Raw genomic sequence first — 17,506 nt, 5'->3', positions numbered from 1 at the left:
CGTTGTCTCTGGACTCTCTCGGGAGCATCTCGTCACAACCTTGGTTTCTGTCTGTTGTTCTAGATCCTCAGGTGCCTTCACTCGTGCTGCCACAATACTTCTGATACGGAGCTTGCCTACAATTCGGTAGGCTCCTTTTGCCGCGAAAACACACCTGATTGGTGTCTACAAGATCTCTGAAGGTGTGCTACAATAGCTAGCATGGTAGTAGCAGATTCTTTGAGCCATATAAATTGTAATGTAGGGTATCCATTGATCAGAAGTCCAGATTGGGATTAAGTTGCTCACATGGTTCTACACCACCAGATGTAGTCACCTAACTTTTAATCACTAGAGATGTGGTGATATAGACTTTGCTAAATAAGGGAGGTCTCTTAATAGGAGTCTCATGGATGCTTTTATCCTCCTGTCAAACACAAGTGACTATACTAGTAGTGATGTGACACCTTACACATGGCCGCTCCTCGTGTTGTTAAAGAGGAGCATCAAGCGTTATCTTCATCATATTCTTATACACATTTTATTTTAAAATACATGGAAAATTATTACAGCTCTACATTTAAAATGTAATGTATAGCTGTGTACAACCTATGCAGTAGTCTATCTAGCCTAACCTATCCCATAACCCCAGAGGGTCGTTGGGGCACCACAGACGACCTGCGGTTGTCATCATATGGAGTGTCCAGGTCTGTAATAAACTGGGCCTTAGCTCGTCTTGTGGATTCTTTATAAATTCTTAATTTTAGACACAACAGTAAAACCAGGTGCACTCCTCAAGTTTGCTCCTAAATGGGCTCATAAATAATTCTAAATTGATTATGAACACCAGCCAAACCCGAGATGTTTGATCAGCCTATTCACCCCACAAGAACCGTGAAGACAGTACACCAGTCAAACTGATGCAGCAAAATGATATCATTTTCCAGGAATATTAAAGGTTTTGGCAATCTTTACAAAATGAAACCACATTTTATAAAAAGTAATAAACCTTAATAATAAAAGACATAAATTCAAAGTTCTGCAAATGCAGTGAAACAAGAAAACAGAATTTTTTTTTTATTATAAACCGTCCAGGTACTTAACTTCATGTTATCGTTCTGTCAAAAGAGAAACATCCAGATCTGGATTAACAAATTACAAATTGATTTTCAAAATGCGTTAAGTATGAATATAAAAAAAAACCTCACAGATGTGATCAACATTTGTCTGCACATACCCTAAATTGCTGTTAATAGCATTTTCAGTAAATTTAAAAAAACAATACATAACCATTTACTTAAAGTTAACCCAGTCCTATATTATGTGGGATTGAATTTGATGGATCTTGCACGATTTTACTCTTGATTTAAAAATTATAAATGGGTTCCTCAGCAAAATTCCAAGGAATTCCACCACCTCTATAGGGAATATCCAGAATCTAATAGTTCTGTTTCCAGCTCAAAACACTGAGAGCTGCTGCTTCCATAGAACTTGAAGTCAAGACTATTACAAGTCTGCCAATAATCCAGAGCGATGGGATGTACATTTGTACATCATCATTATTTTCTTTCAATCCATTAATTAATTCACATGAAGACAATTACAGTATCATAGAAATCTGATACATCTGTTCATAAAAAAAATCAAGTTTGTGTCAGAGAACACTGATGTCTCGTATGCTGATGAGGAAGGACCAGAATCAACATCATCAATGTGAAATATTGCCTGCCAAAGTCGAGAAAAAGAGAAGTGAAGATAACTTACAAGGTGCCCACCTTCAGGTGACTCCACACCCCCCACTATGGATGAAGCATTTACATATTCAAAAGCCAGATGTTGTCGAAAGCTGCACTTAAAAGCTTAAGGTTGTTTGTAATGGATGAATGGACCCTCAAACCTTAACATATGAACAAGAAACTGCTTTTTAGTATAATGTTTGTGAATGGAAATGTTACACATTAACCCAATATAAAAAGTTTTTGTTACAGATGCCGACATGATTGTGCTGTCAGTGTTTTACTTCACTCAGTGGAATGATCCCAGAAAAATGGATGTACGTCCCTGAGATTGGAGCGCCTGATGGCTGCGAGTCAACACTGTGAGGAGTCAGATATTATATACAGTAGCTGCCTGGTCATTAGTTCTCATGTCATTTTGTGCCGTGCTGTGAGGAAACATGGTCTAAATTTATGTTCATATCCTGTCATATATCTCACATACACACAAACTATCAACAACAACAAAAATCTAAGAATGGAAGTGGCCTTAAAATGCTTAAACTGCAACACAAGTCCTTCTAAACGACTACTACTGCATGTCGATCTAACGCTTTTGCGTTTTAGGAGCAAACATATCAGCTCAGTGTTAATGAATGAGCATCACAGGAGCCAAAGGCAGACAAAGACTTTCCATGTTCTCAGTTGAATTAAAAACCACATACTGACTCCAGGTCTGTGCTTGACACATATAAAACCATCCCAAAATCTCACAACTATTTCTTTAAACAAATTTCTGTTTAAAATGATAGGAGCTACACACAGTCATGAGATACCCTTACAGAGAGGAGCGGATCATATGGGGAAACAGCCGTTAAGTTAACCTAACAAAAAAATAAGTCACCATATTACGTGTTTGGTGTCATTAGTAGGATCATTCAAGCATTTTGAAATCATTTCAATGGCAATTTGTGGGATTTTATTTTGAAACTTATTAGAAACATCATATGAAAACACAATCTTTTTTTTAAACAATACAACAATGGCAATGTCATTACCTGCCCTAGTCCGACTCTGATTGGCTTAAATACAGACACATGTTAAAGCACTAAAACCTTGCTGATTTTGTGTGCAGAGGTCAGACACTACAATTAACAGTTTGCTGCTTATCCTCTTAGAAAGAGGAAGTCCTTGTTCAACCACTCATTCACTCCCATAAGTGTTGGTCAAATTGACAGCAGTTAGTCCAGATCCTTCCCAACTCATTCTGACCCAACCCATAAGGATGAAGAATACAGTTCAGCTCAAACAGTAATTTGGAGGTCCGTTTTTGTTTTGTTTTATATATATATATGTCAAATCAAATAAATTTGAATCAAAAAATAGGTTTAATATAAATATCCAATATTTTTGACAGTTGAGATAGTGGAAGAAAATAATTATTTCTAAACCTACACAATATGTAATGGTAAAAAAAAAATTAGCAGTTTGATGGCATACAAGGAAAGTTCCCTCAGCTCTAGTTTTGATACGAACAATGGGGGGGGGGTGCTCCTAGCTCCACTGACTGTATGGCACACAATAGCACAGACCTGAAATCGGTGAGCGGTTGGTGAGAGGAAAAATAAACATAAGAACACCCGGAAAAGAATGTGTCCAATCCAGCTACATCACCATTTTCAGCTCCACTTCCATCGATGCTGCTCAGATTAAGGCAGAATACAAACGGCCACCCCTTCGCAGCTTCTCCATTATCCAGAATGTTGGGATGCAATAACAGCGTACCATTACCACCTTGGACAGCATGTGTAAAAGGGATGCTCAACAAGAACTGAGACACAATGGAATATCTGGAAAAACAACAACAAAATAAAACACCTGGGAATACAGGAGTAAATCAATGTTAAAGGAAGGAAGAATGTTTGGTGCTAAAAACAAAATTTCCCCCTGACCAACAAACAGTTTCCTCTCATAGCAGATGGGGGAAAAAAAGAAAAGTTTACATCTGGAAAAACAGCCTAGGACATTTTTCCTCCACTGTGCAAATCCCCAGGCCATCGAGGTGCTCATGAACACCAAGCTGGGTACTTCTGGGTTGAACTCAACTTAGTGGCTAAAAAAAAGGCCACAGAATCCAGGATTGAAAAGGTGAAGCGTGGCTTAGTCTAGTGAAATGATATCTGATATGCCGCTGTCTGTCCCTCCTCCAGCCCCGCCCCCTCCTCCTCCCGTAATGACCCGGGCGTCGTGCATGGAGCTGGCAGCGTTGGCGTTAGAGTCATAGTGGCTGGTTGAAGAAGTGACCAGTGCTGAGCTGGTGCTGGCTGCAGCTGCGCTCTGCATGCTGCTGGTCAGGCTGTTCAGGAACATCTGGGGTCGGTAATGCTAACCAAGAAGAACAAGAAGAACACAATCAGCATCATTTAAGTCCATTTGAAACTAAGAATAATTAATTATGAATGAAGAGTTTTCATTCACTTTTACAGTTTAAGATGAAACAATTTTCAAAATTATTACATTTCTCTCTCCCTTTTTACAACGATATATTTCAGAGATTAAAGTATTAACTGTACATCATACCTGTGAATCTGCTTGAATTAAGGAAAACAAATCCAGACCTACAAGGTAAAGGATGGAAAAACATTAATCACAGTTACACACAGGGGTAAGCGATGAGTGACTGGAGTCATTCTATCTAGACAACTCACTCTGCATGTCTGTAGGGATGGTGGCCAGGGCCGACGGGTGGAAGGGAGCTGCATAGTCAGCAAGTGTAGAGGCCAGATATGACGGGTCCAGAGCCTGGACGTTTGGCAGGTGCACAGTGGGCTGGTACGTCAGAACTCTGAGGAAAAAAACTTATTCTGAAAACAAGCTTTATTCAGGAGCTCCATCGTATTACAAACCTTTGTTTCTGCTGTATTCAACCTATAAAGACGCCCCCTGACGCCTCCCTGAATGGACTTAACTGAAAATGCAGCCGCTATTCTATACATGTAGTCCCCAAGATACAACCATTCAAATTATGAGGCTCACTCACCCCTTGGTGTGCATCTCTTCATTCTTGGAAATGTAAACACTACGTTTCTTCAGTGGAGGTACTGCGTCCTCTTCATCATCATCAGAAGACGACGAGCTTTCCAGAGTCAAATCAATCACATCTGCTTTCTTGGTTGAGCTGGACTCGGTAGAACGTGAGACCACTGATGACTGCCGTAAGGGAGCTGAGGCTAAACGACAAATCGGTTTAAGGGTGTGTTTTTATTTCAATAAATCACCACAAAAGCCCAAAACTAATTATGAGCTACCAAATAAAGAATTTGTCATGAACAAACTAAAAAGATATTTGGACAAGGTATCGGTCATTGGCTTAGACAGGTGAAGAGTATTTTAACTGATTGAAAACTGACAAGAATAAATCGCCAGTAAGTGAGAAACAGTGTCAGAAAAAGCCTTTCTGCACAGGGCAACAAGCACAAATTAGGTAGGATGGTACTTTAAAACAGTAACGACTGATTTTGTGTGTGTCCATGCACTGGCTGCAAGAGAACATATGTTTTAAGTACATTTTCTCAAGATTTTATCAACTTTGAAAAGGTACCATGACTGAAAAAAGTTTGAGAAATGTTGATCTAGAGTGTAGACCATACCACAATTTACAGACACAACATCCCATTATGCTTGCTTTGTGACACTAATGAGGAAACTTTCTACAATGCATGTTTTTGGTAGTAAAGAAACATGTCACATACAGTAGCTCATTGTTGGGGTTTTCATAGTTTTAGAAAACAACTGAGTTCTATGATTGAAAGTTATGAGATACATTAGGATCTGATACATATAATGTCAATTAATTCTGTAATCAGATCAATTCAAAACATGTCCTGGTATTAAAAATTACTTACGCTCAATTTTTGGAATTGACTGAGAATGAACCTTGACTGCTTCCTTCTTTGGTCTCATGGGACACCACGTTCCATCCTCTTGGAACTTGATTTCATCCACGTCTGAACAGTCATTCAGGATTTCCAAGAATAATCTGGAGAAAATAAATAAATATATATATAAAAATCAACCAACATGTTGCAGGATGTTAATGTAGCAAAAGATGAGCTAATCGTAGCTACGTATATATGAGTACCCAGAGCTGTCTGTGTATCTGAAGCTCTGGAACTCAGACAAGTTGACGTTTGGCTTGTCACTTGCCAAGACATGACTGACTGACTTCACACAAGTTACCAGTTACGAGTGAATTTTTTACATGGAGTTGGGGTGAATTTGTTCTGGGTTGAGTATACTTAAATATGTTGACTGTAAGGGCTGAGGATTGATAGACCACCCTTGTAATGAACAGATGACTGCTCTAACCTTCTGAACCACAGCCAACAAACCACCACACCGGATATGAGAAAAGTCAACAAGGATTATTCCTCATGAAAAGGGATAGCCAGTATATAAAAATGTTGGGCAAAAGTGTCTCTAAAGATTGATTCATTACTTTTATTCATGGAAGAAAATAATGGAAATCAGTTAATTTTCAGTCGTCTATGGAATCATGTGCCACTTTATAACAATACATCTGTGAGTAGCAAAAAAAAAAAAAAAAGGAGCATCACATTTATTTTTCTTTTACGAGAGGATAACATTGAATAGTTTAGTGTTTCTTGTTTTAATGTGTTTAGCTTAACTATACTATACCTATTTTTATTCACTGTAAAACTTGTAACGCAAATGTTTCACGGGAGAAGGCCCTGGCATGTGTTCAACTTAGAAGTTGGAAATATAAAAACGATCACGTCAAGGATCTGTTAATATAATAGCACCACCTGCTGGCAATAAAAAGTAATTGCAATTGTCGACTGTAAAAACAACTGCTACTTCTCCCATGACAACCAATAATAACAAAGACAATCTCTTTTCCTACTCATGTCTATTTCTCCCTCTCTCAAAAATCAAAAAGTAAATCTACTGATATGTAACAGCCAGTCACCCAATAAAACATTTTTCTTTAAAAATATACTTTTTAAAACCAAGTACATTCCTGATTGGTCAAGTCACGCATTTTGTGGTAGTCCAATAATCATTATATTTGTGTGTAATGCACTTTGAATATGAGGACTTTGACTCTTTTGTTGTATGAGTATGTTGTATGTGAAACAGCAACTTTACACCACTCTTTTCATTGGGGTATCTCCAGTGCAGCAGTTGTGACTGTGGTTAGGGTTGGGGTTATGGTTATGGTTAGAAACACAACCAGGTCTCTGAACAAGCAGCTAGATGCAGCTGGCTGCATGATTGGTGTCATTAGAGTGTATATGGTGAGTGACTGAATTAGATAACCAACCCATCAATGATAAGGCCTTCGTACGCAGCCTTCTTGTCACACACAGGACAGATCCAGGTAGGTTTCTTCTCGTTCATCTGCAGGTAGAGGGCAGCATCGAAGCATTGCAGATGAGAGCAGGTCACCGCCCGACATGGCACCGTTAGTCGCATCTTTCCCAGCTGGAGAACAAAACGCAGAGGGTCGGTAAGAACAAATGAAATGATGCTGTGAGAATGACTGCAACAACAAATTGTGCTGGAAATCCAGTAGGAGATGCTCAGCACCAACGCCTTGCATTCCTGATCATCTTATAGGTGCAGCAGCTCATAATCACCTATAACAGTATGCCACCAGAACATATGGCTGTTTTTTGGAGGTCCTGCATAATAATTAAACAGTGACTAAAATGAGAGACCAAATCTCTTTAAAATGTTGTTGGGGTTAAGAATCAGAAAAAAACTAAATATCATTCCAGATTGTGGTGAAGATCTTTTATTTGCACAAGACCGTGATACTTATTTGAGATTGTAGAATTGAACTGGAGAACCATATCAGTGGTTGCCTATTTAATTTATAACCATTCTTCAGATCATTCTATTTCAGATTTTTACTTACTGAATGAAGGCATTAGATTCTATAAATGCAGTGACCAAATGTTTGAAGGATGTTTTGGCTTCTTTTACAATTATTTCACAATCACAAATGTTTTAGAAAGAAGTTTCATTTACTGGACACATGAGTGAGACTCGGAGGCTCGTTGTAGCGATTTCACTGTCTGGATCTGCTGTCAGCTTCTCTTTGACTGAAACACAGAGAAGAAACGATTTAAAGGTATTAAACAAAATCAAATAGTTCCAAATTCAACAGATGTTAAAGGTTCCACAATTCTTTTCTCAAATCTGTGTTTTTTGGGGGTTTTTTTTGACAGTTTTGGATTTCAGAAACTTGTTTTTTCTCTAATCTTCTAGTTGCATGAAAAGCCAAAAGCTGGCACTACATCCACTATGTAGTTCCAGCTTAATGTGGTATTAGGTCCTTTTTGCAGGTCATTTTCCATTTTGGCATACAACTTCCACCAGGTGGCCAGATGCCATGCAAATGGGAAAAAATATTTCTTGAAAAGGGGGTCAATAAAGGATGGTTCTTCTTTCTTTCATTTATTTTAAGACTTTACTGAAAGAGAACTACAGCAGGTCTCACATTTGCTGCCTGCAGGCCTCCAAATGTGCTGGTTGAGGTCGTTTGGGTTAGCGAAAGGACTTTGGGATGTTTTCATTTCACTTGTACTGCTATATTTGCCCAAATATTTTAGTCTTTTTGTCTAAAATAGGTGTAAATCATTATTGTTAGCCATTTAGCATGATTCACTAAAGTTCTTTGTGACAACCCTCAAAGTGAATTGCAGCTGATTTGCATACAACACACTTAATTTATAGTGAACAGATAGCATACAGAAAGGCTTTGATACCACACAGCGGAAAGATTTGTAAAAAAAAAAAAAAAAAAAGTCTTGAGACAACATCTGAAGTAACATAGAAACACAAGTTTTCATGGTTACTTAATGCTCTGGAGTGGTCTGGGTTTCTGATGCCCTTCATCCTCAGCCTTTGCAGCAGCAGTGGTGATGTTAGCTGCCTCACCAAGTAGACAGACATAGAATAGGTCTGAAAGACATTATGATATGAATGCACCCAATCATGTGCAAGTACAGTAAAAGAAGATGAAACACAGATAAAGATGAAGAGCTCCAATGACACTGATGTTTTCTCACTTTTCCAATTTCAGGTGCCCATGTGACTGAAATCTGATTAGGTACTGCAGAGGACAGCCGAACTAGGGAGGTAATGTTTAGAGGTCTTCCTGGTCTCTTTTGTTCCACTCCATTTTTTGGTGGTGGTGCATATCCCTACGGGAATAAAATGCTTTTAAGAACAAGCCTGAAGATGTTTTGCAATTGAAACATTTCTGGAATAAAACATCCACTTACTGGCAAAGGAAAAAGTTTCCCATTGACCTTTATACAAATACTGTTCGGGTAATTATCCTCTTGAGGGCAACTCGTCTCTGACAAGCAGAACCTAGTAAAAATGAGGGAAACAAATTTACACACTGGAATATAATTTCAGAAGCATTCAGAGATTTTCTTTTTCTTACATGGGATATTAGAGAAACCAGAACATATCACATCAACTCAACAGTTGATGTGATATGTTCTGAATCCGTGTTTCCCCTGCTGAAAGTATAGGCGGAGTGTCACCATTTTAAAATTTAATGGATATGTTGACACATTTATGCAGTTTCAATAAGAAAATGATAATCATTTTAATTGATTTTTGGACATTCTTCTATTCAAACTAAATGTTTTCATTTCTTTTAATTGTTAAGAATCTGAATACTGCACTGAAATCAAACTACACATTCCCACCTCAGTTGAATTTGCACCATGTAGTCCCTTCTGCCACCTGGTAGGAAGTCCCTGGAAATATAATGTTCAACATTAGGATTTAGGACTTACAAAAGATTCATATACTGAACAAGAATATAAATGGAACACTTTTATTTTTGCTCCCACTTTTAATGAGCTGAACTCAAAGATCTAAAGCACTGTCTATATGCAACAAAGACTGTTTTACTCAAATACTGTCCATGAATATGTTTAAATCTGTGTGTGGCACATTTACTGCACAGATATGCCGTATACTGGCCACAATAAAAAGTCACTATAAAATATTCAGTTTCATCACACAACACAATGCCAAAAAAAAAGTTTTGAAAGTGTGTGAAATGAGCATGTATACTGTATGAATGTCCAGCAGAGCTGCTGTCTGTTAACTGAATGTTCATTTCTCTACCATAAGCCATCTCCAAAGTACATGGTAATACATCCAACCAGCCTCACAACCACAGACCACATCAGTCCAGAACCTCCACATCCAGCGTGTTTACTTCCAAGATCGTCTGAGACCAGCAACCTGGACAGCTGCTGAAATAATAAGTTTGTATAACTCAAGGATGTCTGCACAAACTGTCAGAAACCATCTCAAGGAAGCTCGTCTGCATGCTAGTAATCCTCATAGTCATTGTAACCAATTTGAGTGGGAAAATGGTCACACTTGATGGCTCTTTCACGTTGGAGAGGTGTCTTCTTCACGGATCAATTGTGGTTTTCACTGTTCAGGGCAGAGGGCAGACAACGTGTGCGGCTTCGTGTGTAAGTGCGGTTTTCTGATGTTAACGTTGTATGTCGAGTGGCCGTGGTGGAGGTGGGATTATGGGATTGCACGGTGTATATTATGAACAACAAACACAGGTGCATTGATGGCACTTTGAATGCACAAAGATACTGTGATGAGATCCTTAACTGTGCCATACATCTACGACCAGTGGCTCATGCTGCAGTATCATAATGTACAACATGCAAGGATCTGTGCACAATTCCTGGAAGCTGAAAACAACACGGTTATTGCATGACCAGCATATTCAACAGACATGTCACTCATTAAGCATGTCTGGAACAGTCTAGTTCAGCCTGTTCCAGTTGTTGCCAATATCTAGCAACTTTGTACAACTGTCTAAGAGGAGTGGCCCAACATTTCACAGGCCACAATCAACGGCCTGATAAGCTCTATGCGAAAGAGATGTGTTGTTCTGCATGCAACAATCATGCCGTGAGGTGGGATGGATGATGTCAGTGCTCACCAACACAGACTTAAACAGCTTTGTGAACAATATTTTAGGGAAATGGTCTTTTATGTATGTGTGAAAATGTTTTAGATTATTGAGGACAGCTCATGAAAAATGGGAGCAAAAACAAAAAGGCTTTATTTATATTTCGTGTTCAGTTTACGTCGACAATTTGAAAAGAGTATCAAAAGTACCCAGCATCACAGTGTCGCTTGTTTTATTTGCCAAACACAGGTCAGCGACACATATTGCTATAAAATACGACTGAAAAAAAATATAAACACAACACTTTTTTGGATTTTTTTTTGGATGTATGGCACAACAATGGAGCTCAGGATCTTATCACGGTATCTCTGTGCGTTCAAAATGCCATCAATAAAATGCACCTGTGTTCTTCAGCCATAACATACGCCTGCCAAACCCATAACCCTAACAGTGTAAACTGGGATTCATTCGTGAAAAGAGCACCTCTCCAATGTGTCAGACGCCATCAAATGTGAACATTTGTGCAGTCGAGTTAGTTAAAATGCCAAACTGGAGTCAGGTCGAGACCCCGATGCAGATGAGCTTCCCTGAGATGGTTTCTGAGAGTTTGCGCAGACATTTTTTTGGTTATGTAAACCGATTGTCTCAGACAATCTTAAAAACTTGCTGAATGTGCAGGTCCTGGGCTGGTGTGGTCACACTGCCAAAATCTCTGACATGCCTTTGGAGACAACTTATAGTAGAGAAATGAACATTCAATTTATGAGCAGCAGCTCTGGTGGACACTCCTGCTGTCAGCGTGCCAAATGCATGCTCCCTCAAAACTTGCGACATTTGTGGTATTGTGCTGTGTGATACAACTGAAAATTTCAGTGGCCTTTTATTGTATAAGGAACACCTGTGCGGTACAGTTATCATGCTGTCTGATCAGCATTTTGATACGCCACACCTGTAAGGTGGAATGGATTATCTCGGCAAAGAAGGAGTGCTCACTAGAGAGTACGTAGAGAGAGAGAGTAGAACTTTATTGATCCCTTAAGGAAGTTCTGTCAGGGAAATTAAATTATTACAGATTTAGACAGATTTGCGAACAATGTTTGAGGGAAATGGTTATTTTGTGTATCTAGAAAATGTTTTAGATCCTTTCGTTCATCTCATAAAAAATGGAAGCAAAAACAAAAGTGTTGCATTTATATTTTTGTTCAGTGTAGTTTGTATAGTTCATGAAAACAGACTTGTAATACATGGCAAATATCCTGTAAGAAGTTGTTAGGAATTGTTGTTAGTAGTAAATGTGTTTTGAACATGGCAAACAGTCAAACATGTTTGCATTTCCTTTCTCCTGGTCAGTTTAAAAGACGTGAGTAATGACAAGGGTTTTACTAGGTACCATTTTTATTTCCACTTTCATACTATGGTATGTACTGTGTGCACGCAGCAGGAGTACTACCCACAAATGGTGTCAAAACCACTGTCTTCATCTTGTTGTTAAAATCATCTGAATTCCTTCTGTACTAAGTTTTATATGATCTTCCAGTTTAAGGCAAATTTCCAGTAAAGACATAAAGAGATCATTTACTTGACCGATCAGACACAGATAATTGTTCAACCTGATTAAGCATACTGTATTTAAAACATATAAATATATGTTATCTTTCAGTAGATATTTATAAATTGGACTACTGACAAATAGGCTTACCTAGAAATGCAAACTTCTCGAACTTGTTGTGGCGTCAAGGCAAAGATGAAATATTTTTCTTGGTGGTACCTCTGAGCAGTACTTGCTCCTAAGACAACAAAGATATCACACAAAGAAGACACAATTACCAGCCATGGGCTCAATGCATTAAAAAAAGTGTACCATGAATGGAAATGACTACAAAACACTTATTGTTTTAATGAGCTGCATATTTTCTATATGCATATGGAGATTTTGAGAGTATTAATGCACATCCTTGGGTCCACAACAACATTGAAACTTGTTAGGCAAATCAGACAAATAGTTCTCATAATATTCCAAGGACATTACTTCAAACACAGAGTTAAACATCTTATTCCAGCTAAGCTGCGGGTGTCACTGCGTGGATCCTACGTGCTAAGCTATAGGTTGGGAGGTTGGTGGAGGTACAAGCCTTTTCCACCATCAGTCCTCATGGGAAATATCAACTTTGGCTTACAGTGTGATGAGCTGGAGGCCTTTCCAAGAAACAAATTAGGTAACTGGAACTGTAGTCTCGTGGTTTATGAAAACAAGGCTTAGCACTAGCATTCCTGACTCCTGTGTGGATTTATCCTGCTTCACTGCAGTATAAATGGACGGGGGGGGGGGGGACTCTCTGGTGGATGCCACAGACTGTTGAGTTAGATTATGAGTTGTTCGTCTTGTGATTTAGAATGTTCATGATAATTTTGATCTTACTGGGTTACACTGACTGTTACGTCACATTGCTCTCAGCAAGTTATGTTCACCAGTTAATATTTTCATCTTGAATACCTCAGTCATTAGGATGCAGTGTTAATATACGGAATGTAGTCTGGGGGAAAAGGTACTATTATGCCAATAAAGACAACATTAATTGCAACTACATCATTCTAAATTTTTTGGTTGTGGATTACAGAATTTTATTGTTAATTTGAAAAGGTTCCATGTAGAAAAAATTCTGCATTTACTCATGAAGTTAAGTGGTATCTGAAGAAATGTTTAACATGGTACAAACCCGCACTGGCAAAAATAGTCTCATCTCCAAAACAAGGAGGAAAATATCACTAACCTAAACTTGATGGCTTGATCAGGACGTCCAGAACATCATAGAAGGGCAGGGGCTTCATCTGTACATCGGGGTGGACGGGGGGGATGAGAGGGCCCGGTTGCTGTAGATTCATGCTTTTGTAGTTATGCCACACCTCACAAGTAAAGAGTCTCCAAAGTCTACATTATCGGAATGACTCCTGCTAAAAAAAGAAGGCAGTTTTTACTCAGGTTACCCTTCTTTCTGCAAAAAAACAATAGTGGGATTGTTGTGTCCAAATTACATCAACTAAAGGTGACGGTACAGCTCCATGAATGGACTGAGGTGACTAGTGAAAGAAACTCATGCTTATAATTCCTTTGGTGATCAAAGCCCAAAACTGGACTGGACTCACAACAATAATGCACACTACAAGGGGGTCAGAGCAGACTCTCCAGGAGGCTGAGGACTTTTGGAGTGTGGAAGGCACTCTTGAAGACTTTTTATGACACTGTAGCAGAGTTCATTTTACCTCAAGAAAGTAGTGCATCCCGGGATGCGTTTAAAAAAAAAAGGTGAATCCCAACATGACGTTTATGCATTCCAAAAGTAATAACAGATACATGCAAGAATTGAGTTTTTCTGATAGTAAAATATAAAAACTAAACAGTTTGAATGATATTATTAATAAATTCACAACTGTTTAAGTAAATACAAAAAAAGAGTAAAATTGTATGCTGTATTATTTTTATCAAAATGTTAAAGCCTGGTAGTCATTCTTAATAAAAAAGTTTTCGAAATAAAGAAAGATGTAATACAATTTTTCCACTTTTGCTTTTCACTCAGTTTTTTCTGCAGATGTTCGGATTTTTGCTGGTTTCGCTTGGCTTCTTCTGCATCTTTATTCTTACTATCCACAGTCATATCTGGCTCTTTCTCTTCATTAACTTTTGATTATTTTTTTAATTCAAGAAAGCACTCATGGTCACTTGGTTTTTATCTTTTTTGGAGGTATGGTGATAATATAACACTAACTCCTCGCTCTCTCACAGTAGTGTGTAAAACAAACATACGTCGTGTTGCAGCTTGGTCGATTGTAATAAGACTGAATCGCGCAGGTGAGTCCCATGACGAGAAACTTATGCAAGATCAAAACAATGGCGATTTCCGGGTTCGAAATTTAGTGGAAAAATTGATAAATTGTGAATATTTTTGTTGAATCAAAGTGCATTAAAAGCATTAACATTTTTATTGCAAGTACTGTATTTAAAGCTTGTGTCACAGGAATGCGTGTTGTTTTAATTTTTTTCATATACTCTTGTGATCCCAGAAGGGAAATTAGAAGCACAAGTCACTCACATGACCATATAATTTGTACAGGCCCTGTAAAACACACACACACACACACACACACACACACACACACACACACACACACACACACACACACACACACACACACACACACACAAGGGGCCTGTAAGCATGCAATGGGGGGAGGGGGGTAGAGTGGCGGGCAGCTCCATCACGATGCGCCTCAATGAGCAACTTGTAAAGGGGGAGTGCACCTTGCTCAAGGGCGCTTCAGCACTGCTCGGGAGGCCAGCTGACACCTCCCACTGTCAGCGGGTGGCTGGGTGGGAGTGGGTAATCGAAATCACTGGACGCCCCGCTCTACTGTTGAGCTACTGCCGCTGTCGGATGACCATGCGCCCCTGTCAAAAATGTGCGTCAAAGACACAAGCTAACAAGAACGCTGCTGTAGTGGCTTCAACCACTTTTTATGGGGTGGTCTACTGGGGGAGCACCATCACAACAGCTGCTAGGAGACTGGATAAGAGGATTAAAAAAAACCTAGAACGCTCCCTGGACTCAGTGGAGGTGGTGGGAGAGAGGGGGCTGAAGGCCAAGCTGTCATCCATGATGGAGAACGGCTCTAACCTCCTGCAGGACACTTTAACAGCACTGTAGAGCTCCTTCAGCGATAGACTGCTTCAACCTAAATATTGACAAGAGCGCTATAGCAGGTCTTTCCTTCCTGCGGCTGTCACACTATATAACCAGCACTGCTCCCAACAAGACCTCGCACAATGTGAATGAATTTCATTAATTCCATATTCCTAACTATGTATGTTTGAATCTCTACTATTCTTCCACTCGCTCTGAATTCTGCTGCTGTGATCAAGTAAATGTTCCCATAGTGTGACGAATAAAGGATTATCTTATTTTAAGGCCAGACAATAATATATGACACCTATACAAAGAGAAAATTGCACTGTGGTGCCAGTCACCAAACTTAGACCTCCAACAACTGTGTTTAAATATTTTCTCAGTTTTATACCTGCAACAAGTAAGAGTCCTCTGGAGACAGCACAACATACCCCCCCCCCCCCCACACACACACACACACATATAAATACATACATACACAAACACACCCAAAAAAGGTTCCTCCTCCTGCACAAACTCAATAAACTAGAACTGAGTTTGTATTCATATTTCCCCGTGTATTTACGACATCACATATACACACAATGTCAACAATGAGCTGGTAAACCAACAAACTATTTCTAAATGTGTGTCGTTATCGTCACACACAGTTCAAACATTACATGTACGTTAACGTCACAGCTTTAAAGCCGCAGCCGGATCTTAGAGACATTCAGTCCGGTCTCTGCCTTGATTTCATCAGGGATTTTTTAGCCGCTGGCTAGTCAACCATTAGCAACGAGGCTAACTAACGAAACACAGCCGCTGTCATGACGACGAACAGGTTTCTCTTGGCAACGACGCGCACTATCATTCGATAACTTGCAGGCGCATGTACCCATCAGTTTGTTCGCTACAGGACATCGTCCCAGTCTGGGAGAGTAACTGAAGGAAGTCACCGTTTGTGTTTTCATTTCCTTACCTCTCCTTTCTGCGCCATCTTGTTGTTCCGGTCATCCCGCCTTGTGTGACTACTTCCGGGTGACGAAGCAGCTCCACTTCCTGTTACGCGTGTGAGAGCAGTTCCAGTGGCAGCTGCTGCTCCTTGTTTATTGTTCCTATGATTCCTACTCAAAGTCAGATATCTCTCTACTACTTAATCTTGGTCAGATTAACTAGCTAAATCTTGGAGCTAGGATCTTCTTTTCCTTTCAGTTTACACTTGAGGGGTTGTCACTACATGTCACGCTTTTCCATGTCAACCTATCTTCTGCATCTTCCTCTCTTAACACCTAAAGCCCTCCTGTTTTCCTTCTGTTGGAATTCCCTTTTTGTCTCAGAGAAAATTTTCACGTTCTAAAAAATTCAAAGAACTTACCTCTGAGTTCAAACTGACGTTTTATTGAAGAGTGGTCAAAATTTAATAAGGATATAAGATCTCACGTTTCAGCTCCGGTCACACTCAGTCATGACCACGAAGCGGAAACCCGAACGTTACTACAGGCTGCTTTTATAGTTGCCAAACAGAATAATATATTTTCTCTAAGAACTACCCATCTGACTCCATATTTGGTGTCTCCTACACTAAGTATGTGACTGGCTACATAGAAATGCGCCATACGATCCCTGTAAAAGTTCAAAGCTGGGTGTACCCCTGGAATGCAGGACTAACCATGGGGGGGCTGGAGAATGCATCTGCATCCTTTGTTTACTGCTACAATCATGCATACAGAGCTAAGCATGCTATAAAACAATTCATATAAAATACAATCTATCAATCTTGAGTGTTATTTTATTACATGAGCACAAGTAATCATTCAATTCCCCCTTTTGACCTCTGAACTAATAGGTCTAACTAAGAAGGCTAGACATTGTAATTGCTATATTCAGAATTGTCAGGACAATTTGGACCAGCGGATGAATGAAGGGCAAGTAGGGGCATAACTGCTGGTTCAGCCATATACTGTATATACAGTAAGGCGGAGGAGATGTATCACACTTGTTTCGATACCATGCTAACATAGGAACTAATAGTACTGTCAACATTATCAACTGTGGTAGAACACAATCATGCTGGAGCTAACAATGAGATTAATGTACATCTGCCATGCCACATTGTGGGGTGGACATCTAATAACTTGGCTTTTAACTAAAAAATG

At 39.3% G+C, this 17,506-nt stretch overlaps 1 protein-coding gene across 4 annotated transcripts; it reads right to left on the bottom strand.

Moving 5' to 3' along the window:
- Positions 1-504: 504 nt before the first annotated feature.
- pias2 (protein inhibitor of activated STAT, 2) lies at positions 505-16,443 on the bottom strand. Of its 4 annotated transcripts, none has more exons than XM_068311526.1 (14): positions 16,330-16,443; positions 13,461-13,638; positions 12,389-12,476; positions 9,446-9,496; positions 9,008-9,098; positions 8,792-8,926; positions 8,579-8,684; positions 7,749-7,822; positions 7,039-7,199; positions 5,600-5,733; positions 4,735-4,924; positions 4,403-4,539; positions 4,275-4,312; positions 505-4,079 (listed from the first exon to the last, which is right to left on the bottom strand). In XM_068311526.1, exons 2-14 carry the CDS (start codon positions 13,570-13,572, stop codon positions 3,855-3,857), a joined length of 1,542 nt encoding a protein of 513 aa, XP_068167627.1. In that variant the 5' UTR covers positions 13,573-13,638; positions 16,330-16,443; the 3' UTR covers positions 505-3,854. The 4 variants fall into 4 exon arrangements, with proteins under 4 accessions (XP_068167627.1, XP_068167626.1, XP_068167628.1 ...); XM_068311525.1 differs by having other exon boundaries at positions 13,461-13,641; positions 16,330-16,370; XM_068311527.1 differs by lacking the exon at positions 16,330-16,443 and adding an exon at positions 13,723-13,831 and having other exon boundaries at positions 13,461-13,641.
- Positions 16,444-17,506: the final 1,063 nt, after the last annotated feature.

The sequence above is a fragment of the Antennarius striatus genome, chromosome 3 (genome assembly GCF_040054535.1).
Source record: "Antennarius striatus isolate MH-2024 chromosome 3, ASM4005453v1, whole genome shotgun sequence".
NCBI lineage: Eukaryota > Metazoa > Chordata > Actinopteri > Lophiiformes > Antennariidae > Antennarius > Antennarius striatus.
Note: the sequence above shows the minus strand (reverse complement) of the source record. Positions and strands in the feature narration are given on the sequence as shown.

Bases quoted from the DNA above. Each gene is read 5' to 3' on its own strand.
- pias2 (XM_068311526.1), bottom strand. From the start codon at position 13,572: ATGAATCTACAGCAACCGGGCCCTCTCATCCCCCCCGTCCACCCCGAT. The intron at 4,925-5,599 runs GTAAGTAATTTT...TTTGTCGTTTAG, and splicing joins GTCAATTCCAAAAATTGAGC to CCTCAGCTCCCTTACGGCAG. The intron at 4,540-4,734 runs GTGAGTGAGCCT...TTTTTTCCTCAG, and splicing joins GAAGAGATGCACACCAAGGG to AGTTCTGACGTACCAGCCCA.